The 25,049-nt window shown below is 43.2% G+C and overlaps 1 protein-coding gene across 1 annotated transcript in view; it reads right to left on the reverse strand.

Annotated features, from left to right (window-relative positions):
• Window positions 1-3,369: 3,369 nt before the first annotated feature.
• LOC122926355 (mucin-2-like) overlaps window positions 3,370-25,049 on the reverse strand; it is a 100,112-nt gene continuing 78,432 nt past the window's right edge. The window contains exons 30-43 of the mRNA XM_044277730.1: window positions 20,267-20,767; window positions 20,113-20,181; window positions 15,643-15,705; window positions 14,327-14,377; window positions 13,056-13,811; window positions 12,385-12,963; window positions 11,584-11,778; window positions 9,937-10,229; window positions 5,990-6,164; window positions 5,626-5,870; window positions 5,353-5,536; window positions 4,930-5,134; window positions 4,659-4,834; window positions 3,370-3,443 (exon numbers count right to left, since the gene is read on the reverse strand). Coding sequence (XP_044133665.1) covers window positions 3,370-3,443; window positions 4,659-4,834; window positions 4,930-5,134; window positions 5,353-5,536; window positions 5,626-5,870; window positions 5,990-6,164; window positions 9,937-10,229; window positions 11,584-11,778; window positions 12,385-12,963; window positions 13,056-13,811; window positions 14,327-14,377; window positions 15,643-15,705; window positions 20,113-20,181; window positions 20,267-20,767 — 3,566 coding nt within the window. The remainder of the gene's footprint in view (window positions 3,444-4,658; window positions 4,835-4,929; window positions 5,135-5,352; window positions 5,537-5,625; window positions 5,871-5,989; window positions 6,165-9,936; window positions 10,230-11,583; window positions 11,779-12,384; window positions 12,964-13,055; window positions 13,812-14,326; window positions 14,378-15,642; window positions 15,706-20,112; window positions 20,182-20,266; window positions 20,768-25,049) is intronic.

Below are 25,049 nucleotides of genomic sequence, written 5' to 3' on the forward strand. Positions count from 1 at the left end.
CGTGCGGAGAGGAGACTTGAGTCAAAATGGTGTTCGGACGAGGATGCTCGCCCAACACTAACGGTCAGGTTTCCTGATTCAGTTTTGGAAGCCAAAACCAGGAGTGAATTCAAAAAAGTGGAGGAACTGTATCTGTCCTTTTTACTCTCTCCTGATTTTAGCTTCAAAAACTGCATCAGGAAACCTGACCGTGTGGCTGTATCCTTATGGCAAGTTTTCTTCATTCTACTTATACAAGTGCTTTAAACTGATATAGATGGCATGTAAAAGCATAAGGGCTGGATATTCACAAATAAGTAAAAAAGAAAAAGAAAAAAAAGACTCCCCGGCTCAGGCCTCCTCTACTAGCTAGAACATTTAGTCGCTTTACACTGAAGGCCTAAGCGGGTATTCTGTAATACCGCATTCTTCCAGCAGGATTAAGGTGCAACTCATCGCCGGAGGCCTCAGCAAGCCATCCTGTGCTCCTCCTGCTTCCTCTTCTACTTGATTGAGCAGGCCATTCAAGATGACCATGCAGGAACATTGACTTTTAAATCAAGATGGAAAGGGAGGGGATGGCAGAGGAAATAGGAGGAGCAATTGTGCATACAGTGGCTTGAGCCCGCCCCCAGTGCACTTAACTGCTTATTTGCCTATGAGTTAACTTTTTCTAAAGAATGAAGGAAGGGATCATTAAGTGAAAGGTATCACATTCAACTGAGGTAGCCCTACAAGGCATTGTGGATGGTTTACCAGTGAATTTCCTGGTGACAGACTCTCTGGAAGATAGCCATACAAGTACTGTAAGTACAACAGCAAAAGATTCCTCTTAGGGTGGGTTCACATTACATTTTTGCCATCCATTTAACATATACAAAAAAACGTATGCGCTAAACAAATGTTTCAGGCGGGTGCAACACAGTGGCATATGTTTTACCATAGAGTTCCATTGTAAAAAATATAAGTTGTGACACAGTGAGGGGAATGGTCTGGAAAAACAGGTATTTTCCTCCCCGCGTGTGCTGCTGGGCTGATTTGCAGCCAGGTGGGCTCAAATACTGGACTGGATTTTATTTTGCCATTCCAGGATTTTGGCAGCACCTGGCTGTCCTTAAATAGGCAGCTGGGCTCAGCAGCAGGATCTCTGTGTTGAGATCTGAGGCTTGGTGAGAGGTTGGAGGGCTGAGATCCATGGGCCGAAGAAACAGACCCCTAAAGCCTGCCGTGGACTGCTGGAGGCAGAACTGACATCAAGGTGACTTGTCTTGTATGAACTTTCCAATTTGTGTGAAGTAACACCAAGATGTACTTTCCATTGTGTGTGAAGTAAACATCAAGACTGTAAAGTACCGCATTGTTTTGTGCATTTGCCTCAAGTGTGAATAAACACTGAAGTTTTGTCTTTTCCCTCTGTACTGCGTCCACTTACCCTATCTTCCAGAGCAAAACCCCACAAAGTATAAAAAAAGTATAAATATAAAAAAAAATTGCCGGATTCTGAAGGATAGAAAAGTGGGGCCCTTTTGTATGCTTTTTTCCCAAAATGTATGTTACGGCAAAAACGTGATGTGAACCCAGCTTAATAATTTCGGGAAAAGACTATAAATGGATTTTTCCATTGGATTTTTCTATTCTGTATATATAAAAACTGTGGAAATGGTAACAATAATTCGGGGGAAGGGACATACCTTTCGTGGTACATGATCTGGACCAACACATCCTAAAAGAGAAAACACATTGTAAATATAAGGCAAAGTTACCCAAGCAAGTGTCAGAAAAATATACTTAAGAATAAGGGCAACAAGTGTTTGCCTTGAAATAAGTGTTAATGGGGTTTTCCAGGAGTTCAATATTGATGACCTGTCGTCAAGAAAGGTCATCAATATCTGGTCAGATGGGATCCGACTCTCAACATTCCCGTCAATCAGCTGTCTGATGAGGTGAGGGCTCCAGTGCTGTACATTGTATAGAGGTTGTGGCCCTGGGACTGAACTGCAAATAGGCCATGTGTCCAATGAAAATGACGTCACTGGCCTAGAAAGAGGGCACAGTGTATCAGAATGCCATGGCCTCCTGAAACTGCTGGCTCTGACCCCACTGATCAGATATTGATGACATTCTAAAGGTACACCATCAACAGTGGACTCCTGGGAAATATTTAGCATAAAGTAAGGTTCGTGCCAGTATTACTGATGTGATCAGAGTCGTATAAGTCTCCTTTAGTTTTAGCTAGAGATGAGCAAAGTTATCAAAAATTAGATTTCACAAAGAAATTTGATTCATTACTAATTATTTTGTCACGAATCGCATTCCATTGTAAGTAGCGGGCACAATAATGGGGCACGGCGATCGTATCTCCCCCTATCATTGAACCCTTCATAGGCCGCATTTATCGCTGATCGCGGAAATCTGGCAGTAATATTAACGGGAACCAGACGGATCCGTTATAATTCCCATAGACTTCTATTGTGACGGAAAGCAAAACGGAATGCCTTTTAAAGGCTTTCGTTTTGCATTCCATCGTAATGCAAGTCTATGGGCAGCATAACGGATCCATCCTGGTTTCCATTATGCAGGACTGGACTCCTGCATAATGGGTCTGTTATGCTGCCCATAGACTTGTATTATTAAGGTTTAAAACGGAATGCCTCTTAATGGCTTCCTTTTTGACTTCCATCTTATGTATTCCGTTATTTTCCGCTATAACCATATTATAACGGAATACATAACGCTGATGTGAACCCACCCTTAACAGTATATTATGGCATAATTGCAAAAAAGAAAATAAATGTTTTTTAACGTTTTTCTTTATATTTTTAATTTATTTAATCATTTATTTAATAAAAATGAATCGTGACCAATCAGTCCTTACCACAACTTGACATGCATATGTCCACAGCTGGACTGAAGCGTATAGTGCCCTCAGGGCAGAAACATCCTTCAACCAAATGTTCATCATGTTTCATTATGAAATGTTCTTCTGAGCTAGAACACAATGAAAATATATATACTGTAAATGTATAGACAGGAACCTTTATAAAAATCACTCACTAGAGCGGGGTATTTGTTCTCATCAAACAACTGATTGGTGGCAGTGCCTATCCTGAAGGTAGGTCATAAATATTTTAGTCCCACAAAACCCCTTTAAGTAAACAGACATCTTATTGGACAGGTAAGAAGGCCATCTCTTCACTCGCTATGCCTAACCCCTTACCCATGCTGCATGACCCTATCGGAGAGATCAACATGACTTTAGTGATGGTTTCTTTTGATAATAAACCACGTATACATAAACTGGTTTAACAATTTAGCCCTAAGGAGTTCGAGCTTATAGAAAAGAACCGCCTCTTTACAAAAAAGTTATCGGAATACAAAGCACAGAGCCTCTTACGTGGTTTGACATGTTCTTGGTCTGGCTGAACCACAGGCATTATAGACCTTGTGAGAGGGACATGGCATGGCTGAAATAGAAGGAATTACATTAGTTGAGCGGACATGTTTAAATAAAATAAAAAATGTAATGGGGTTTTCCAGGTTTTTTAAGATAGATGGCCTATCCTAAGCACAGATTATCAATATCAGATCGGCAGAGGCCTGGCTCCAGGCATCCTCACCAATCAGCTGCTCACAGGAATTGCCGAGCCTGACACAAGACACCAGAAAAGCACAGCTCTGTATGTTGCGTAGTGGCCATGTCTGGTTATTCCTGCTCTGTTCCCATTTAAACAAGGCATTATTTTGAGGTGCGGCAACTACACAGTGTAAGGTACTGTTCTGGTGCCTGTTCTGGAGCAAACAGCTGATTGGCAGGGGAGGAATGGTGTCAGGAGACACCGGGGCGCTCACTCTCCTCAGCGTCCCGTTTCTGTGCAGGAGCGAGGACGCGCATAGCGTCCTCGTCTCCTTGGTGATAAGGGGCGGGACGGACATGTCTCCTCTGCATGGCCAGCGTCCCCAGTGTCCCCAGCTACCATGCAGGATCTGAGCGCCGGGCTGGGCACTCGGTGCTCAGCTGTACTTCCTGCTGCGGGTCATGTGACGCTGGCCACATCACATTACCCCAGCTAGCCAGTATTTAACAGGCAGCCTTCTGGCCACAGGTTGCCTGTTAATTTTAGGTTCCTGGCGATTTGTTTGACTCCTGAATACTTATCTGATTCTGTTCCCTGATGATCCTTTGCCTGCTCCTCCTGTACTGCGTGTCCCTCCTGGTATTTTGACCTCGGCTCCCACCTGACTACTCTCTGCTGACTCCTGTGGTACTTCTCTACTCTTCTGGTATTTGACCCCGGTTTCTCCTGACCATTCTTTGCCTAACCCTCTGTACTGGGTGCTCTCTTGGTTCTGACCCGGTCCGTTCACGTTCCGTATTTTTGTCTTGTCTGTCTTCCCTGCACATATTCTAAGTTAGGGACTGCCGTCCAGTTGCCCCCTGTCATCAGGACTCATGAGGCAAGTAGGCAGGGCCAGGGGTGAGGGTGGAGCGCAGTGGTCACTATCCTCCCCCTCTGTGTGTGGACGTGACAGTTACAAATGGCATAGGTCATAAATATTAAAGAATCAGAAGACTCATTTAGATGATGACCTTCTGAAGGTTAGTAGTAAGTAGACCATAAAAGAAATCTTTTTGAATTGGTTCAGCTTTAGGGTTTCCTGGTCAACCGGAAAAAACTTACAGCATTCTGGGGCTTGACTCCTCCAGTCTATACAAATTCCTTTATCTACGCAGAGTTGAGCGTAATGCTGCAGGCTGGAGCATTCAATCTTGGATCTTGACATATGGCAGCTATCATACACACAAGCCTTGTGGTAATCTTCTGGTGGCACAATCTTGTGGCATTTCTGGAATGTTCTTTAGAAACAAAATTCAACATTCAACACCAATAATTATTTAGGTCTGCAGGCTAAAGAGAGGCACACATGATCATATGGAGAATAAATACATACTGTCCCATAATGAGGCTGCAAAGTGGTGATGGTTGGCAAGTAGGGGAAGGAGAAGTCACTGTAGGAGGCACTGCAGTCTTAAACTTGCCACATCCAGGTTTTTTGGGATCTTCTATGATCCAGGAATCAGCCATAATTTCGCACTTTGATACAATGTCACCATCACGTGTCTTGCAGTCATCTGACCGGTTGTTAGTGCACGTGCCTGTATTAGGAGAACTAAGCAGTCAACTTTCATTGTTGAGCTTTATATGACTTAAAACTATATAATATATAGAAACTGGACAAATGCAGTTACATTTTCATTATCTGCTATGTGACAAAGAAATGAAGATGCAATTGTTTTGTTTTTTAAAGAAAGAAAGGACCCATCACACCACCCCGAGTTGTAATCCGTTTCTACTAAAACTTTCTTGAACTCACCACACTGTCCTTGCGTATTATGACCAAATCGGTCATAAGGCAGTTTGACAGAGAACGTCAAGCCATTGTATGTAATATTAGCTCCCAGTTCTGGTATTTCCACCACGTAGTAGATGCCAATAGTGTAAATTTTCACCCCATATTTCTGATATGGGGTACCTACCATAACTCCATTTACATCAACCTTCAGAAAGAGAAAGAGGCAATGTAATTGCTTGCACAGTCATAAGTTTATCCTGAACCTGTTTATTGGGTCGCTGGGTAAGTTTTTACCTGTATATCGGTGTCTTGTGAACCACCAACCACAAGTTGGATTTCTTGAGTATTATAGAGCACAATCATGTTTCGTGGGCAGGATACCAAGTCCTTTGTTCCACAGTCATAGTTATCCAAGTATACTGTGAAGTTATTCTTCTTCTCTATCTCCTCGACTAGGGTATAGGTGCAGTTGCCTTGAAAAGTGTAGTAGGTTCCATCAAATGTCTTGTAGTGTGGATCGCCCCAGCCGGAGCAAACACCTGCGTTATAAAATTCATATCTGCAATTGGTAGTGACCATTCGTGAATACAATATTTGAGATATACTAACTACAAAGGTGAAGACAAATGTATTGGTAGCGCTATATGAAAACACTTACAATCACATTCCCAGTGCCAGCAGCATTGGTCTTCATCTGGTATGGCTATTGGTGAGTACCCATTGGCACAGGTGATCATAGGTGGAGACTTGCACTTCAGTTCAATAATCTCTACCGTGTGGTTTTCCAAGCATTTGGCCAGTGTGCAATTATCGAGCCTCCATGTTTCATTTGGCTGGGGAAACAAGTTTTTAGAAAATAAGTCTAGTTTCACACTAGAGCTAGGGATCCAGCAGGCTTCCAGCATTGCCAGAAGCTTGAACATCGCCATTCAGCCCCATTAACTATAATGGGGACTAGCAAAAATCCGTCTGCAACCCAGCAAACAGTGGTGTAACTAGAGTGCTATGTGCCCCAGTGCAAACTTTGGATCCCCCCCTTCCCCAATTTATACAAAGAGGCGTCAATTTTTTTTTACACTTAGCCCAAAGCATGGCTATACTCACCCAGTCCTAACTAATAAAATCTGATCCCAGCTCATCCAGGGTGTGTCACGGTGGGGACTGGGGGAAACCCCCCACCGTACAATGTAAAAGGATAAAGAATAGCTGCTAGGCCAAGAAGCTAGTAAAAGGGAAGCGGGTCTCCTCCTATAGCGTCCCTAATCCTCTCCCTAACTCCTCACCATATAAGCAGACCCAGATGGTAGGACGGCTCATACCCTGGAAACCTGTAACCCTGAGATCGCCCTGATAATCCCTCACATAGGAGCAGGGGAGAGACGTCCTGTTCATCCAAGACACGGAAGAACAGGAGTCTCTAAAGACCTAGTAGCAGGGAAAGGAGAGACCATACACAGCAAGAGGATCGGCAGGTAAGAACACAAGACAACACACTTACCTGCCGAAGACTCCACGACTGGAACCCATGCATATTTACAGGAGCCCTAACACCAAACAGGATTCCGTAGCAACAACTCACACAGGTATCCAACACATCAGACTCCGCCAGAACCCCCATGCCACAAGGTGTATGGCAGCCCCAGGCAGCGCTGCATACAGGCTAGTAGTTCACCCCTCCAGGAAACCAAGCCCCTTCCGGAGGACACAACACACAGGGAAAACGTCAAAACCAACAAGAGCCCAGACATGTAACAACGATCAAGACGTACAACACACCCTGAACATAAACCCACACCTAACATACAACAAGTGAGGTAGGGTATAAGGAGCATACAAAAGGAAGACAATTTATGTCCAACAAGGTGGCCCTCAAGGACTGGGCAGAATAACCCAGGAAAGGAGCAGAGCTCCATCACCAAACAAGGCTGGAGTACAACTGCCCCCAGCCAGGAAGCCACAGATAAAGTCAGGCTAGTGGCCACACCCAGGACACACCTAAATCCCCACTAGCTAGATGATTAACCCCTCGCACACCAAACCGCAGGGAGTCACACCTTAAAGGGGAAATGCATGTGCAAACCGACAACAACACATTGCCACTGGCAACCAGTCTGCACGTCAACCGCGTCACGGTCAAACAACAATTTGACCGTGACATTGTGTCGCTGCCGTCGGCGTGATGTCCACTGGATCCAGAACAACGTCCCTGTGGTGATATAGAAAAAAGAATAATCACATAAGGAAGGGATGTGACTGCCCCTGTGAAATTACCAGCAGGAGGCTCTGTGCTGGCCTGTAAGACTGAGCCATGCCAATGTATAGCTGGGTAATCTAGGACATTTCCCCTAAGTTCTACCACACAATACTAATGCCCACATTGTGGCCCCTTAGTAAGCCCACCGTTGTTCCTGTTACAGAAGTTAGGCCCACTTTTGTGCCTTCTAACTGTAGTTATGTCCGATTATGTGCCCCCTCACAGTAGTTATGCCAGATTATGTGCCCCCTCACAGTAGTTATGCCAGATTATGTGCCCCCTCACAGTAGTTATGCCCGATTATGTGCCCCCTTCACAGTAGTTATGCCAGAATATGTGCCCCCTCACAGTAGTTATGCCCAGATATATGCCCCCTCACAGTAGTTATGCCCAGATATATGCCCCCTCTCAGTAGTTATGCCCAGATATGTGCCCCCTCACAGTCGTTATGCCCAGATATTTGCCCCCTCACTGTAGTTATACCAGATTATGTGCCCCTCACAGTAGTTATGTCCAGATATGTGCCCCCTCTCAGTAGTTATGCCAGATTAGGTGCCCCCTCAAAGTAGTTATGCCAGATTAGGTGCCACCTCACAGTAGTTATGCTAGATTAAGTGCCCCCTCACCATAGTTATGCCAGATTATGTTCCCCCTCAAAGTAGTTATGCCAGATTAGGTGCCCCCTCATTGCAGTTATGCCAGATTAGGTGCCACCTCACAGTAGTTATGCCAGATTAGGTGCCACCTCAGAGTAGTTATGCCAGATTATATGCCCCCTCACATTAGATTTGCCAGATTAGGAGCCCCCTCACAGTAGTTATGCCAGATTAGGTGCCCCCTCAGTAAATATGTCCACTTTTGTGCCCCCTCACTCTAGTTGTGGCCCCCCTTTTGCCTCCAGTCTGCAGCTTTATGAGAGAAAAAAACACACATTGCGCTGCTTGATGTGCTGGAGGTCCTGGGCTTTCACCGCTCCTCCCACAGCCAGCAGCGCAATGTGCGGCCTGCAGGGGGAATGCCGGATCTCAGAAGAACAATGGAACAGGGAGAGGGCCCCCTGCTTCACTCTGGAAACAAACAGCCCGGCAGTGACAAGAACTGCCGGGTGAGTGAGTGCCAGGGGCGCATATTATACATGTTTGAAGAGTGCTCTGACGGGGCCTGGCATTGTCACTGCACTTCATACATCAGAGCGCTCCCATTACATGCGAGTGCAGCGGGGCCCCTCCCCCGCCGGGCCCGGTCGCTTTTGCGCCCTTTGCGACCGCGATCGTTACGCCTATGGCGGCAAATATGCCGAGATCAGCAAGAAGAACACCTTTGCGTGTTCAAGCTTCCGGCAATGGCGAATGCAAAGAGATCTAGCAGGCTGTTTCCTACCGGGGCAGCCTGCCAGATTCCCAGCGCTAGTGTGAAACTAGCCTAACGGAGATCCTCCAAAGACTAATGTAGAAAGAGAACGAATTGGTTCAAAATATATACATATATACATTTCAGTTTATTGATTAGTTTCTATATGACTGACACTAAAGCTCTCATGAATAAAGAAACAGACTTCTGGTCCACACAGCAGATTCCCGGGCTTTCAGCGCTCCTCCCAGTGATCTGGTGAGTATCACTGAGGGTCCTGTATGGCAATGGCTACAATTGTCGGAGGGTAAAAATATGCTAAATCACAAAATTACCCATTTTGCACAAGTTACTGTGAGTACAACATTTACAAATGGTGGGTACAGATTTTTTTTTTCTGGGAGCACCTTAAATGGGAGCAGCTACGGAGCTGTGCTGTTTCGGTGCCCTTTCCAGTGCTCAGCCTGTTAAAACAGCTGACCCCCACAAATTTGATATTGACGACATATCCCAAGGATAGAGGCTGAATCCACTACATTTTCCAGCAGCCACAACTAGGGCGAGGAAAGTGCAAAGAGATTTTACAGCTTCCATTAAACTCAATGGTAACTGTATACTTTTCTATGCACTGTTTTCCCCCTATTGAAGGCTGCAGGCAGACAATTTTATGATTTACCTTGTAAATGTAAGCAGAGAGTTTAGCGCTCTATGGGGGCGATTTATCAATGTATTTATGCCAGTCGGGTGTAATACTTTAAAAAATATGGAGTCCAGAATGAATGCCATGTTTATAAAGCACCCGCTCCACTTTGTCTGTCAGGTGAAGTGGGCAAACGTGTAACTTTCATATTAAAAGATTACTCCTTGAGTAAAAAAAAATGTAATTCATCACTAATCTCACCAGTGGGACCATACTAAGTTTTGCTATGGGACCTCATGATATTTGTGAATGGCCGTGACATCGGTAGCTAATTGCTCATTAAATATCTGAAGTTACTCACCTCTCGATATTTCTCAAAGGAACAACCACGTTTCTCAGTTGTTGATGAGAACATAGGTGTTGTCTTACTGTGACTTGCATTTAAGGGAGTTGTGCTGGATGTTGTGGAGGCCATCTGTGGTGATGTGCTAGTAAAATGGGGTGAAGTATCTGATGTTGATTTTAATGCTGGAATTGAGGTACTCGCTGGAGAAGATGTGGAGCAAAGCCAGTTATTCATTTCAATTTTACATTTCATACTGCAAATGATTTCATGGCACCATGTTTCATTGGTTACTTTGCTGATTATTTTCCCTGGGGATTAAATAAAAACATACATTTTAATAGTAAATGGCAGCAACTTACGGCATATTTACAGGAGTCAACTGAGCAGGCACTTATCAGGAAGGAACAGTACATTCCCAAGAACTGCTTGCTCACCAGAGAAGATGAGAGCTGCCTATACATGCAGCAACTACCTCAACTGTATGTGGCAAGCTGATGACTACTGACATTGATTGTCCACATACAAGTTCATTGTTTCTCGGCAGCAGATCTCTGTTTACACAGAATGATCTGCTGCTGTAACAGGCATTGGGCGTAGACCCACTGAGCCAACTAACCAAATTGTCTTTGGGTTAAAGGCCATTGTCTTGGCGGTTCCCTGTTATTCACCCTTTAACCCATATACAGGGATCTGGACTTCACTGCAGGAAACCAACCAGGCCGCTATCTCCTGGAATAGTCCTCATGTAATTAGCAGCTGACCCATGGGGCACAGAGACAATGATGCAAATCGCCTAAGGAAGCAGACAATACTCATAGCCAGGAGCCAGGCCAAGATCAGGGCAGGCAGAGTTTGTGGATATCCATAAAACCTATACTCAGGATAGGTCAACAATATCAGAGTGGAGGGGGTCTGACACCCGGCACCCCTGCCTGATCAGCTATATGAGGAGACGGCGCACGCAGTGTGCGTGTGCTGTCTCCTGTCTCTCCTTCTGCTCACCGCTGCTTTGCCATAGACATAGCAGCAAGAAGAGAAGAGAGATGGCACGTGCACCGTGCGCGCGCCTTCTCCTCATACAGCTGATCAGCCGGGGGGGCGCAGTTGTCGGACCCCCACCAATCTGATATTAATGACCTGTCCTGAGGATAGGTCATCAATATTAAAAGCCCAGAGAACCCCTTTAACTTTAACAGTACTACAAAGTTCATTAACCACTAGCCCCAATACACACAGGGTGAGCCTGAGCCCACCCGGGACAGCGAGGAAGTGGTGGACACGGGTTGCCAACATAACAGCTGTCCAGAAACGGTGATTAATGTGTCAGCTGAGCCCATTGCCCCTAGTGGTTCACTTGCATATATTAAAACATACATTTTTCTCAGTAATGCGGAACCATATGAACATGGGACCAACACAGATGTCTTCAGCTGATAAGTGCACATGTAACAGGTCAGCCAGTGTCATAGGGACAAAACTGCTGACAGATGCCCTTTAAATGTGTGTTGATGATGTCTGCTATTAGGATATTACTGTAATAATTGCCAGTTTAACAAAACTATAACTGAATACAAGAGATTTACTGCAAATACATTACAGGAAGAGATAGAACTGGTAATCTCACACCTCATATAAAACTAACTTAGATATAGACACACTTACCTGGGGGGTATGTGGTTCCATTATACATACAAACACATGTTGTAGAAGATGAGATACTTGTTTCTTTTGCAGTAGTTGGTTCAGGAAGAGAAGTGATTACTGAACTAGTTGTAGTTGATGTCTGCCTCATAGTGTGGCCGGTAGTAGATGTCTCTTGACTAGTAGTAGTAGTAGTCATAGATAATTTACTGATATCTGTCAAAAACAAGTAATATATACGTCGATATATATTTTAATGTTTTTTTTGTTTTGTTTTTTCAAATATAAATTACAGAATATAAATAGTTTAATGTTTGCCATGTTAACTTTGTCAATATCATGGCATAGTTGTAGACATTACTGTTACAGACAACATTAAAGCCTGAAAGACCTTTGTTAAAGCAAATCTGTCACATTGAAAATGTAGGCTGCATGTTACTAGAGCAGGAGGAGCTGAGCAGATTTATATGGAGTTTTGTGGGAAAAGGTTAATTCAAACTCATAATTCTTTCATTTAAATTCCTGCTCATTCTAGGCTTTGGAGTCAAGGAGGCGGGGCCTATCAGTGATTGACAGCTATCTGTGTATGCATAGTCATTCAGAGAAGGCTGTCAATAACTAATAGGACCTCCACTGGCCTCTTAAGCCCAGAATGAGCAGGAATTTAAATAAACGAAACAGGGCTTATGCTGATTCTTTTCTCCCAAAACTATAAATCAGTCTGCTCCGCTCCTCCTGCTCCAAAACATGTTGCCTTCAGATCAGACACCCTGGTCAAAGTGACGGGTTCCCTTTAGCCAACAACTTATGACTTACCCTTACCTGTTAAATAAGGAATTGTACTTTTTATAGTACTTTCTGTGGTTGATTGGATAGTAGATGGCATATGGCTCCTACTTCCTGATGTAGAAGAAGGTGAGCTACCGATTGAAGAAGCTTCTGAAGTCAATGTTGAAATAGGTTCAAAGGATGATCCTGGTATAGTTTTCGTAGGTTTGTAGGTTGTAAGTTTTGTTAGACTAGTATAAGATGCAGTTGCTGTAGTCGTAGCAGTAGTATCATCCTGCTTAGTACTCACATATGGTACGGAAACAGTGCTGATGTACCTTGTAGTCACTTTGCTTGTCAAAGTAGGAGTTATGGTGGGACTTCTATTATTAGGAGTATTGGCTTTAGATGAGGAACCTGGAATTGTATGTTTATATAGGGTAGTTTCAGGTGAAATATGTGATGGAGTGGAACTAGAAGTTGGAAACCAAGGAGTGGAACTTAGTGTAAACTTAGTGGGAGAGGTTTCTATAAAGTTCTTACTGGTATATACTCGGGTGGTTTTATTTGTAACAGGAAAAACTGTGGTGGACTCAGTAGCAGCAGTGGTTGAGGCTGGAACAGATTCAGAAACTGTGAGTATGGTTGTATCTATAGAAGCAGTTGTACTAGAACTGGTAGTCATAGCTGAGGGTGAAGTAGGTTCAGATGTCTGTATTCTTTACTAGTAGTTGTAGAAATAGTAGGAGATACATTGCCGGTTGTAGGAGGTGATGCAGTAGAACCTGCAGTAGTTGTTTCAACGGTTAATGTTATTTCAGTAGGTTTGCTGACTGTTGTAACTTCACCTGTAGTATAAGGAAATGTATTGGTGGTACCAGTAGCTTCTGATGTGATTGGCATAGATTTGGTAGGTGTATATGTACCCTGACTTGTAGTTGATGGAGTCAATAAGGCAGTGGTGGTTACTGTGGTTGGTAGAGAAGTAGTAGTGGTTACTGTGATCGGCAGAGAAGTAGTAGAGGTGGCTTTATTAGGTTCCATGGTCAATGAAGTCTCATCAGTTCTGAGTAATATTCTTGTGTAATATTCAGTAGCAGAAACAGTAGTGGCTGATGTTAATACAGATTCAGAAGTGGCGTATTCACTTGGTGTTTTAGGGAGAGATGTCACGGTGGAAGTCGTGCCACCTTCTGTGGTGATCATTTGTTCAGGAGTATAAATCACTCTACTTGTACTTGAAGTAGCAAGAGGTGAAGCTGTGGTGGAAGTGGTAGGTGATATAAAAGAGGTATTAGCAGGAGGAGTGCTTGGTGAGATGGTGACAGGTGTGGTATTAGGAGATGATATGATGGTAGTGAATGAAGCTTCAGTAGTTGGGGTTGGTGTGGATTCAGGTCCTATGTGTATTGTTTCCGCTTTACTTGTACTGGCTGGAGATGTGATGGTGGTTTTCTTAGTTGTTCTTCCAGTATTATGAACTGAAATAAGAAAATATTTAATTAGCTACAAAGTAACATAACAAGAGCAACTGTACACACAGCAAATAATACCAAGTTCAGTTTCAAATGTAGCAGAGCGGAATTTATCTTCGAAAGGTAGTCTGGAAAGTTAATGCTAATGACTTATCCTTAGGTATCCCTGCTGACCAGCCGTTTGTCATTCACAGTACCATACATTTTATTGCAGCTGCATGTGGTACTGTAGCTATGTCAGCATCATGGGGCACAGCATAATGCACAGATTCTACAAAATGTATGGCACTGTGCCTGGTAATGAAGACGCCCACATGCCACAGCCTCTTCAAAACAGCTGAATGGTGGGGTTGCCAGGAGTCAGACCCCCACCAATCTAATATTTGATGGTCTATCCTAAGGGCAGGTCATCAGTAATAAAATTCTGTAAAATCCCTTTAGATGGTCACTGGACTTTCAATAAACTTTTCATAAATCAATAGTACAGGTGACTGTAAGGCTACTTTTGCAACTGAACAAACCTGATTCATTGTAAGTCAATGGATGCCAAATCCTCTGCAGGATCTCAAAACCTGAATTGAAAACATAGATGTAAAAGTAGCCTAAGAAATATCTTATAAGATAAAAAAAAAATGCCTGTTTCTCCCTCTAGCAGCTCACTCCTCCTCATCCATCCCTTCTCCATAGACTTCTATAGGCAGCATGTGTCTGTGTCGTTCACATTGCAGCTCCTCATTCCTCCTTCCCTCTCCACAGACGTCTATGGGCTGAATGTGTCTGTGGCTCTCTCACTGCAGCTCCTCCCACTTCAAAGACTTCTGTGGGGAGCATGATAGTGATCCTTCAGTGAGCTGGCAGTCTGTCTCATCTCTCAAGACGGATTCAGCAGAGAATATAAAGGTTTAGGAGAAGGTGGTGAGAGAGAGATTTTTCCTGATAAGATATATTACAAAGTCTCTTATATTCCCCTGTACTATTGATTTGTGTAACATTAGTTAAAAGTAAGGTGCAGTGACCATTTAACCGAATCTTTTGTGAATCATGGTATCTCACTGAGTTAAAGAAAGACTGCACATAAGCCTTAACTGGAGTCCTATTAAAAAAATCACAGACATTGTAAGATTGATATGGTGTGCCAGATTACAAATTCTATTCTGGAACATTGAAACTCAGCGCTGCTAGATCTGCAATGCATATAAATTCAAATGCAAATGCATTTTTAGGCACAGATTGCATGACACTCTAAAACTTAAACTTTAATATTCATAGATAAAAATCATAAAAATATGGAGATAACACAATGGGCCCTCACAAACAAGAAGAAAATAAGCCAATGTAGTGACAGGGGTCTACGTCAGCAGGGGTCCTGTCAGGGAGGGGTACTATCCTTAAGGAGGCTCTACCTAACCCTAATAACAGGGATACACCCTCATGGTGGGTGTACCCTGCACTGGAACCTCCTGATATCACCTTAGTATACCCTATAATGACCCGACGCATTTCCCCCCATCAGCTTCATCAGGGGACAACAGATACAAAATAGGGTATGACAGAAAAAAACATCCAGGACTACAGACCAAACTAGGTGAAAAATACAAATGGCACAGGTCCAGGATAGGACCACTCGCATGTCTAGGCAGTGGGAGGGCGCAGCAGCTTGAGAGAGTTACTGGTACTCAGCACTGATGCGGCTGAGCTCTAATGGTTTGATGCGGCTGAGCTCTAATGGTTTGCAAATGCATTTTCCCAAATTTCCAAGAATTTCAACATCATATTCTGTACTGTTTGTATGTGAAATGTATTTCATATAAATATATCTGGTTTCCTTTATAGTCACCTTGGGGTAACTTCACAGTAGTCTTAAATGTTGTCCGCGGCGTCTTGATGTTTATTCCAAATGCTGTAAAAAGAGGAAAAAGAACTCACATAAATTCTAAATATCTGAAACAGTGAAAAGCTATACGACGCCAACGGGTTAGGGCTATTTTATTAGAACATTCACAATGGGCAGACACTTGATAGCATTTCTTGAGTATAATAATATTACAGGGTATAGAATTCTGAAGAAGGGATGTTGATCCAGGTGGCTATTCTGATTGCCTTATTAAAGTTGAGAAGGACTTTTTCCTCCCGAGTCCTAAGATAAGTAAAATTGGCTTCTACCTTGGCTTTTGTCTTCTGGATCAACTTTGCAGAATAACAGGATGAACTGGATGGATGCAAGCCTCTCTTTTAGCCTTTCAAACTACAGTATGTTACTTTTTTTTTTAAATGTGAATAGAACTATATTATTTTTATTATTATATTTTATATTTATTTATTTTATATTGCCAATATCTTATGCCCCGAAGAAAGCAGCACTTCAATGAAAATCCAAAGTGCGTGCCGGCAACCGTAACCTTGATCCAGGGTAAAGATATTGCATTGTTCCCAATGGATCCAATCAAAAAGTGGTTTATTCACTCATGCCAATGCACTGAGATAATTCATCATTCTTTGACTGGATCTACTCTGCTCTGTTCACCATTATCCTATGTGACTGTGTATTGTGTATGGAGAAGAAATACAAAAAGACCAGGTCTTGACAAAAAAAATTACCATTAAGGGTCCATTCACACGTCCGCAATTCTGTTCCGGAATTGCGGACCCATTCATTTCTATGAGGCCACACGACGTGCAACCCGGATCCGGAAATGCAGAACCACCCTTCCGGGTCCGCATTTTCGTTCCCGAAAAAAATAGAACATGCCCCATTCTTGTCCGCAATTGCGGACAAGAATAGGCCTATTCTATTAGTGCCGGCGATGTGCGGTTCGCAAATGAGGAACGCACATTGCCGGTGTCCGTGTTTTGTGGATCCGCAAAACACACACGGACGTGTAAACGGACCGTTACAGACATCTGTGCATTGCAAAACACAAAGGGAGAAGAGGTTTCCAAATACCAATCTGGGCAAAAGTGGAGCTACCTTTAAAGGGGTTTTCCCAAAAAGTGTAATAGTACCAAAGTGATGCAGAAATTATCATAATGGGCCATTTTATACTGTATACTTCATTTTTAGTCCTTGTCATCTTCATCTTCTGGCTACTGTAAAAGTCTGCAGACATGACGTTACACCTGCCAGACCACCAGAATGAGCGGACATACCACTGGCAAGAGGATTGATAGGGGACTTTTTGTGGTTCATTTTGTAAGTGGCTCATTTATAAATACTGAAGTATAAAAAATGCAATGACATCACAAAGATGCTTATTATTACAAACTGCAGCAATGTACCACTATGTAGCTTAGGCTACTTTCACACTTGCGGCAGTGTGATCCGGCGCACAGTTCCGTCATCGGAACTGCCTGCCGGATGCGCCGATCTGGATGTGACTGAAAGCATTTGTGAGACGCATCCGGATGCGGATCCGTCTCACAAATACATTGCAAGAACGAATCCATCTCTCCGCTTGTCATGAGGACAGACGGATCCGTCTTGTATCTTTTTTCACATTTTTATCGGTCTGCGCATGCGCAAATCGGAAGGACGGATCCGGCATTCCGGTATTTTGAATCCCAGATCCGGCACTAATACATTCCTATGGGGAAAAATGCCGGATCCGACGTTCAGGCAAGTCTTCAGTTTTTTTCGCCGGAGATAAAACCGTAGCATGCTGCGGTTTTCTCTTTTGCCTGATCAGTCAAAGCGACTAAACTGAAGACATCCTGATGCATCCTGAACGGATTACTCTCCATTCAGAATGCATGGGGAAATGCCTGATCAGTTCTTTTCCGGTATTGAGCCCCTGTGACGGAACTCTATGCCGGAAAAGAAAAACGCTAGTGTGAAAGTAGCCTTAATAGGAAAACCAGTTTAACAGTGTGAGCTCTTATTACATGAGTTTATATCACTCTGTATTCACCAGTCTGGAGCATTACAACCTGAAACAGGAAACCTTTTCCGTATTCTTCCTTCCAGTGATGCAGCAAGCTGGAGATCTACCAACTGTGCAAACTTGGCCATAGGTTGCAGACACCTGCTCTAAGTGAAGGACTTCAATTCTTTTCATTTATTGCGTCTTTTAGCCATGGAAAGTTATCTGAAATTGCTTCCTCTGAATCATCCACCTTGATCATAGGCAGGGGTGGACAGGCCATAGACCCTACAGGGAAATTTCCCGACGGGCCGATGCCCAGGAGGCCATCCAAGCCCTCCACATGGCCGCCGGCTCAGTACATAGTGATCTGATGCCCTCAACATTTTGTAATGCTAGGACCATCAGGACGTATGCATCTGGCTGTGACCTCCTGTATTCAACTGTATGGTCGTCCTCATCACTGCGATGCAGTTCAATACTGTGCTGAGGGCAGCAGTGTCTTATGCTGTACTGTGGTATTTGGTTCTGCTGAGTATTGCAGCACCTACTTACGTTGGTCCTGTCTACTTATGTTGTCAATTTGGACCCACCTACAACATAGGGCCACTTTTAGTTTTCTTTTATAGGGCCACGTTAAAGGGGTCCTCTCACTTCAGAAAAATAGCATTCATTATGTAGAGAAAATTAATACAAGGCACTTACTAATGTATTGTGATTGTCCATATTGCCTCCTTTGCTGTCTGGATTGATTTTTCCATCACATTAGACACTGCTGGTTCCCAGAGGTTACGTCCACCCTGCAATCGAGTAGCGGTGGTCGTGCTTGCAGACTATAAGAAATCTGATTAGCCTATGTGCGGTACCACGTTCCAGGCCACCAGAGACATCAGCGTCTTATCCTGTGGTATGCGAGCACGACCACCACTGATGGATTGCAGGGTGGTCATAACCACGGAAATGAGCAGTGTATAATGTGATGGAAAAATGAATGCAGACAGCGAAGGAGGCAATATGGACAATCACAATACATTAGTAAGCTGCTTGTAGTAACTTCCTCTATGCAATAAATGCTATTTGCAGAAGTGAGAGGACCCCTTTAAGTTCCCCGTCTGGATTGTAGGTCAAGTGACCTTTTCATACAGTGGTAAAATCTAATATAGTAAAGGTGATTCTCCAGCACGCCATAAAACTGTTTATCCTTTATCCTTTATAGAAAGATTACAAACATCTTGTACAAATAGGTAAAAACGTACGGGCATAGAACAGCTTGTCCTTACTCGTGGAATAATGGTTTTCTCTTATACTGCACAAGGTGCCAATCAGATTTTATTAACATACTTAACCCCATGCGAACTCTTTAAGAGAGAGACACGCATGATTATCGGTATCTGTTCACATGAAATGTGTTTATCATTGGCACCTCTGTCAAAAAATTCCAAAAAGTCAATAAAAACACATAAGGTTATGGCCACACGGCGCGGTTTTGATGTAGTCATGATGCAGTTAGGAAATGCATGCAATCGGTTACCGCATCCACAATCATGCGTTTAGGGTGCGTTTTTTGTCTGCCACAGTTTGAACTGTGAATTTTCCTGGTTCTTTAGCATTGTGAATAACTTCAAGTAATACCTTTGCTATTCTATTCTACAAAAGCAAGAAAGGACCGGCACTCACTATAAATTGTCTGCAAAAAGTTCTTGTTTATTGTCACCTAATCCTGTGACGCAAACTGTTTGATAAAGACACCTGCGAGTGTCGAAACGCGTCACAGGATTAGGTGACAATAAACAAGAACTTTTTGCAGACAATTTATAGTGAGTGCCGGTCCTTTATTGGTTTTGTTTCGTGGGATGCCAATCCTCAGACGCGAGCACCACAAAGTATTTACCTGCAGTGCCAACCTATTGGACTTACTGCTATTCCATTATAGTCATTACTATAACTTGTGCAGAAAACCATCTGATCTCGCTTTACCTCCCTATATTTTTTATTCCTGTTTTATTTAGGTAAATCCTCTTCAGGTTTTGTACTGACCTTCCCTTTTCATGCAGCTGGGGAAATCCCAAAAATCCCAAAATGTTAGACTCTAGTTATGTAAGACAACTTTTCATGAGTCTATCTATCTATTTATTTATCTCTATATCTCATATCTGTCTATCTATTTAGCGTTACCTACACTGGCTAACGTGCATGTACTGGCTCTCTTGAAGGTGAGGGTTGATTACAGTAAGACTTTCTGCCGTTAGCAAATCATTATCAATGATGGATCGCTATGGTGCTGTGTTTTTCCATCCGTAATAAAGGGACTTGGTGTTTATATACCCTGCATACTCAGTTCCTCTTTAGATTCTCACCACCCAGTAGCAAAAGGCATGAGACCAACCAGGGGGGTCTGTATCTGTAACAGCCCCATAGCATCCTTGCTGATGTCATCTGGTAGGGATTACTTGAAAGTGAACAGGTGTGCACATTCACACTTATTGGTGAATGACCATCAACACTTAGTCTTCGATGATCTAAAAATATTATTTGACTTGATTTTCATTACTTCATATGTGTTGGTGTATGACAGATATATTTCAGAGCTTATTCTCTACTTACTTGTAGTTGGGGAAGAGGTCACACGTGTAGAAGTAGAAGTCTCTTTGTTTGGAGTGGAGATAGAAGTATGAGAACTTGTCTCACTGAGCTTTGTGGTCTTTGATGTCCATGTTGTGTTTGTCCCAGGACTGCTAGTAGTGGTGGTTAATGAAGTGCTGGACTTGTGTCCTGAGCTTTCAGGAGTTGTATGTAAGCACCTATCTGGCACTCTACAGCAGTGGACACGGACCTCATAGTCAAAACACACTGGTGCCGTGTTCTGTTCTTTGTTGTTACAGATAAGCCCATAGGAGACGTCACAGGTCAGCTTCTGCTGCAGCTCATCTAGTGCTTTATTTGGCCAATGTCTTGCCCTGCAGGAAATGTGCAGTGGCCTCTCACAGACATCATGTCCAGCCTGTCTGATATTATCGTACGTTTCGTAATCCCCTCCTGATTCATATGTAGGGTAGCTCACACTAAACCATTCCGACCATGAACAAACAGGTGTACAACTTTGTGCTGCAAGAGATAAAAACAACATAACATAGTTTTTATATCACTAGAAATCTCACACAGCAACAAACAACCCAAGTTATGCCTTATTCACGTCGTCGGTGTTCGGTCAGTGATTTCCATCAGTGATTGTGAGCCGGAACCAGGCGTACAGCCTCCAAAGACATAAAGTATAAGGGAAAGATCTGCACCAGCTTTATGTTTAGAGAGGCACCTGGTTTTGACTCAAACTCACTGATGGAAATCACTGACCGAAAACTGACGTGTGAATAAGGAATTAGTCTGAGTTTAAACCATCGTTGTGAATTCCATTTTTCTATTCTTTATCATAAAGATAGGGATGAAAGAACCCGAACTGTAAAGTTCAGCTTCGTACCGAACTTTGCGAGTTCGGATACCCAGACCCAAACCCGGACTTTTTCACTGAAGTCCGGGTTCGGTGTTCAAATGATTTTATTATTTTTCGTTATAACATAGTTATATCGGAAAATAATAGCATTCTTAAGACAGAATGCAAAACAATATGGCCAAAGGACCTGCCATGTGCTCAATGACATCACAGCGCTCTCCTACTTGGTGACGTCATTACGCATATCGCAGGTCCTTTGGCAGGTCCTGTTCAGTGAACATAGAGGAAGCTGCTGCAGAGCGATCAAGTGGATGAGGTGAGTTGTTTTTTGTTTGTTTTTTAACCCCTAAATGGCCATATTGTTTTGCATTCTGTCTTAAGAATGCTATTATTTTCCGAAATAACCATGTTATAACAGTAAATAATAAAGTGAAGTTCGGTCCCAATTTACTTCAATGGGGTTCGGGGTCAAGTTCAGGTCCAGAACCCAAACTTTGACCTGAAGTTCGGCCAAAGCCGGCGAACCCGAACTTCCACAGGTTACATAGAAACATAGAAACATAGAATGTGTCGGCAGATAAGAACCATTTGGCCCATCTAGTCTGCCCAATATACTGAATACTATGAATAGCCCCTGGCCCTATCTTATAGGAAGGGTTCACTTATCCCTACTCATATCCAAAGTTTCATAATCCCCCCAGATTTGTAACTATAGCATAGTTCACACTATAGCCCCTTCAATTAAAAGAATGCACACAAAATAACACTGTTTTGAAATTTTATGCATATTCCTCATGAAATAAATGGAATTCTATTTGAAAATGTAAAAAAAATAAACAAATGCTTACTTTTTAATTTTTTCTTTATGTTTTAAATTTTGGAATGGTGGAGTAGAGTGACTGAACTGTGACCACTATGTAGGGAAAAGCTGCGACTGCTTACGTGCGTCTCTCCCTGAACTCACACTGCTTCTCAAGGTGTGGTTGGGCAAACCAGTATTGTTCTCCTGCCCAAGCACAGCTCAGGATAATCAGTAGGGTGGGTTAAAATGCAAAGCGAATGTCACAGTGGGTCTGATGTCCACCCTGTGCTCAGTTTGATAAATATAGAGCATGCTTACTCATGTCATCATGAGCCCCCCCAAATGCTGTGGGTTTACCTGGTGCTGACGTCAGGCCAGCATGTGTAAGTTAGTAGATAGCCTAGCAGTGCTTCCATGTGCTTATTAGAATAAGCTGTCATGAGGGTTTACATGAGGAATAATACTGTCAGGCCATATGGGGAAGATTTATCAAAACTGGTGTAAAGAACTGGCTTAGTTGCCCTTAGTAACCAATCAGATTCCATCTTTTAGAGCTTCTTTGGAAAATAAAAAGTGAAATCTGATTGGTTCCTATGGACAACTAAGCCATATTTTCTTTACACGAGTTTTAATAAATCTCCCCAATAATTGATTTGTAACTTGCATTTTTTCCCTCTGAAATCTGTAATTGTATTTATTTTTCAGTAACAGAGGGCAGAGACTAGCAGGAATCCTGTCGGTCTAAGCACTACACATGGAGAAACAGGAACTCCTGCACCCCAAGGGCTCCCCATGCACATGAACGTTGCTTGGTTTCGCATCCGAGCTGCATTTTTTGCGGCTCGGATGCGGACCCATTTACATCAATGGGGCCGCAAAAGATGCGGACAACACTCTGTGTACTGTCCCCATTTGTTGCTCTGTTCCGTGGACCCGCATTTTGTGGACAAGAATAGGCATTTCTATTATGGGTGAGCCGTTCCGTTCAGCAAATTGAGGAACGCGGCATCCGTGTTTTGCAGACCACAAAACACAGGCGGTTGTGTGCATGGGTCCTGAAGCTACCTGCACACAGGTCATGGTTTCAAAACAGAAAATCTATGTGGTTTTTATGTGGATTTCTGTGCGTTGCCACACCAGACCTGTACCAAATCCGTACCAAAATCCGCTTGTGCTACTTATAGTTTTTGATGCCGAATTCACGTGGATTTGCTGCAGATCTCACTCTTGCATTAAAACGTCAAACAAAAAATTGCAAAAAGAATTGACATGCTGCAGATTTCACAATCTACACCGTAGGTCAATTTTCACGCATAAAAAAGCAAAGTGAGATTTGTCTAACCTAATTTACTTTACTGGTACCGTATTACGGTGCATTTTATCCTCATGAGAATCTGGGCAGAAAAATCTTGCATTATCCTCAATGTGTGCATGTAGACTTAGCCTACTTTAACATCTGCGTTTTTGCTGGATACGTCATGGATGAGTAAAAACGCTTCCATCATGATAATACAACCGGCTGCGCCCATTAAGAACTGATCCAGATGTATTATCTCTAAAATAGCCATGACGGATTAGTCTCTAAAGCCATTGGGGGGGGCGGATCCGTTTTTTTTTTGTTTCTGAGAAAACGGATCTGGCACTATTGACTTACATTGTGTTTCATGCCAGATCTGTCTTGCTCCACATCCCATGCTTGCAGCGGTTTTGTGTCCGGTTTGGTGTAAGAAACAGCCCAATGATGTCCCAAGTTTCATTAGTCTGTTTAAACTGTGTTAAAGTTGAATATATATGTGTTTCTGTGATTCTGGTCCTTTAAGACAGCAGCCATTGTAATATGATGCTGGAGTGACACGCCCCTATGATGATGTCAGCTGCCTGTTATGCAGTGTGTGAGAAGAGAAGCAGGAAGTGACGAGACAGGGAGCAGCAGCCATCTTGGCAAGAGAAAAGATAGGTGTCTGTGCTGTGTTGAGAGTGTGTGGAGCTATAGAGGACTTTCCTGTGCAGCCAAGCTGTATGCATTTCAGTCCAGAGGTGGACGGAGTATAAAGAGACAGTAGGCTTAGTGGAGCCACGCTGAAGAGACTGTGCTCAGTGGCTAATCAGTGAAACTGACATTGTGGCTGTGTGTATTGCCACCAAAGTTAGAGACTCGCAGTGCTGTTGAGTACCGGACAGTAACTGCAAAACCCCGGCTGTTGGACTCCATTGCATCCATTTGGTTTCCCTGCCTGCTGAGGAGGATTTCATTGCTTCAGATATTGTGATAACCGTGAGGAGAGGACGCTTCGCTATCAAAGAAAGGAACGACATTGGGCTCCACCGCGCTCTTCTACGGACTGTAAGTGGTCCACCTGGACCACTTGGAAAAAGGGCGGTGCGCACCCAACTGTGAAGTTAGGGTCAGTTAGGGATAGTTTTGGGAATATTGTTCATTCAGTGTCCGTACTGCACAAGCGGACGTAGTAAAAGTGGAAACTGTTGTAGAATCTGATTAAAGAATATAGCGGCTCACTTTCCTGGTATGAAAGGACGGGTGCTCTTGCTTGATAGTGATTTTACCCAATCACAGATTATTGTAATATACATTTTCAAATATGGCAGGCACTCCTCATCTGGTTATATTGGGTGATCAACATGTGGCTTACAGAAAAGTTTGGATGCACAGCGTCCTCTGGCTCGAATTTTGGTCCCTTTGCATACAAAAGTTACATTGCCAGCCAGTAGGGAGACGATAGTGTCCATGCCTGTAGGCACCTGTTAGAAACTAGAAGGCATAGCTGTGTTGGTAGAACCACTATAAGGGTGTATTGGCTTTTATTATTGAATCATTAAAGGTTATGTTTTAGAAGACTGGTGTTTCTGTGAATCTTATTGAAATTACCACATTCTACTATAGTCCCCTTGAACAGGGTTATGTTCAATCTGTGAGTCTCTTGGTAGAACCACTGCAGGCAGCCGAAGGGGGTGTTGATTCCCTAGTAACCCATTCCTTGGCAGTAGTTCGCAATGGGAGAGTACCACTCCGATGTGTAAACACCCAGGACCAGAGTGTAGACCTGACCCCAGGAAGGCTGCTGGCTAACATCTATGTCACTCTGGAGGAAGTAAGGAAAGTAACCTCCGATGCAGCT

This window comes from Bufo gargarizans, chromosome 2 (assembly GCF_014858855.1).
Source record: "Bufo gargarizans isolate SCDJY-AF-19 chromosome 2, ASM1485885v1, whole genome shotgun sequence".
Classification (NCBI taxonomy): Eukaryota; Metazoa; Chordata; class Amphibia; order Anura; family Bufonidae; genus Bufo; species Bufo gargarizans.